The following is a 1,347-nucleotide window of genomic DNA, read 5'->3' as shown; positions in this document are numbered from 1 at the left end:
TGGACGGGCGTCCCCGCCCACCAGCTGAGCCGAAACTGCTTGTATGAACCCGCCGGAGCGACTCAGCGAGGCGGGAAAGTTCAGCAGCTGGGAAGTCTCCAGGGAGCACAAAACCCAGGAGGAAAAGTCCTTCCAAAGCCCAGGCAGGCCTGAGAGCCCAGGAGGAAGGCGGCTGCCCTCGGGTGACTGCAGGGAGCGGGAGGGAAGGGCTGCTGCCAACACGGGGACATAGCAAGGAAACCAGGAAGACAACATCATACAAACTCACGGGCAGCCCAAAAAGGAGGCACAGAAGGAGCATTAAGCAGCCCAGACGTGAGCTTGGACATACCTGTCACCGAAGATGACCTTCAGGCTGGGGTGCGGAGGCTCAATACAAGGGTCGTAAAGGTTTTGGGAGGCAAAAGGGGTGAAGGCGCTGTTCCAGCTACATCTCTCCCTCATTGCAGAGAGTGACCGGCTGCATCCTCTCCAACGTCAACACCCCCTCCATCACCCCCGTGATCGGCCAGCCCCAGAACGAGTCCTCACAGACCATCTACCAGAACAACAACAACGTCTCCAACAAGCCCACCGCAGGTAGGTGGCCGCGGGGTAGGGAAGAGGAGGGATGACCACCCAACCCTCGCCTCCCAACCAGGGCTGCCGAGCGCTAGCAACGGCGCGCCATCATCTTATTTTTGGGTCAGGTTGCTCATCAGGCTCCATGCACTGAGCCCAGGGTCGGGTGGGGATGTGATGGAGGAGTTAGCATCCAGCACAGCAAGGGGAGCCGAGAACGGCTTAAAATGGCTGTGAAATCTCACTGGTCTTTAGCTGGGTGATGTTCAGGCAGTGAAAGCAGCTAAGAGAAAGGCTACCTGGTACCCGTGGGGTGGGTGCAAGGGACAAGCTGGCAGGAGAGGTGTCACAGCTGGATCCCCCACAAGCCGGTGGAATGTGAGACATGGAGGTATTACCTGGGGAGAAGAGGGGGGATTACTTAAATCCCATAAAACCAAACATCTTGTGATTGTTTTTTAGTGATTCTAGCTGTCCAGCTGGTCTCTTCAAGGCACAGCGTAGCAATCTCAGGAGTTAGGACCACGAGAGGCGGCGGTGGGGAGATGCTGAGAGCAGCTCCCGCACCTGGGCGCAGGAGTATCTCACAGGATCAGGGTGGCCGAAGCGTTCGTGCGGGTCAGTCTTGCCAGGGCATCGTGGCCTCTCCGGTTATTTTTTTTCTTCTTCACCTTTAGCAAAGATCCTGGGGAAGGTGGGAGAAAGCCTGAGCCGGATTTGCTGCGTTCGCCCACCCATGGAGCGTTTCACCTTTGTGGGTAGGTAGAGGAAAGCCCCAGCAGTGCC

The 1,347-nt window shown here is 57.5% G+C and overlaps 1 protein-coding gene across 1 annotated transcript in view; it reads left to right on the top strand.

Moving 5' to 3' along the window:
• Positions 1–449: 449 nt before the first annotated feature.
• The window catches only part of NMNAT2 (nicotinamide nucleotide adenylyltransferase 2), a gene marked incomplete at its 5' end in the record, with an annotated part of 5,848 nt that continues 4,950 nt past the window's right edge, over positions 450–1,347 (top strand). The window contains 2 exons of the mRNA XM_009577603.1: positions 450–579; positions 1,239–1,319. Of these exons, the coding sequence (XP_009575898.1) occupies positions 450–579; positions 1,239–1,319 (211 nt within the window). The remainder of the gene's footprint in view (positions 580–1,238; positions 1,320–1,347) is intronic.

Source organism: Fulmarus glacialis, unplaced genomic scaffold (genome assembly GCF_000690835.1).
Source record: "Fulmarus glacialis isolate BGI_N327 unplaced genomic scaffold, ASM69083v1 scaffold25685, whole genome shotgun sequence".
In the NCBI taxonomy this organism is placed as follows: Eukaryota; Metazoa; Chordata; class Aves; order Procellariiformes; family Procellariidae; genus Fulmarus; species Fulmarus glacialis.
This window is presented reverse-complemented; position numbering and strand designations above follow the sequence as displayed.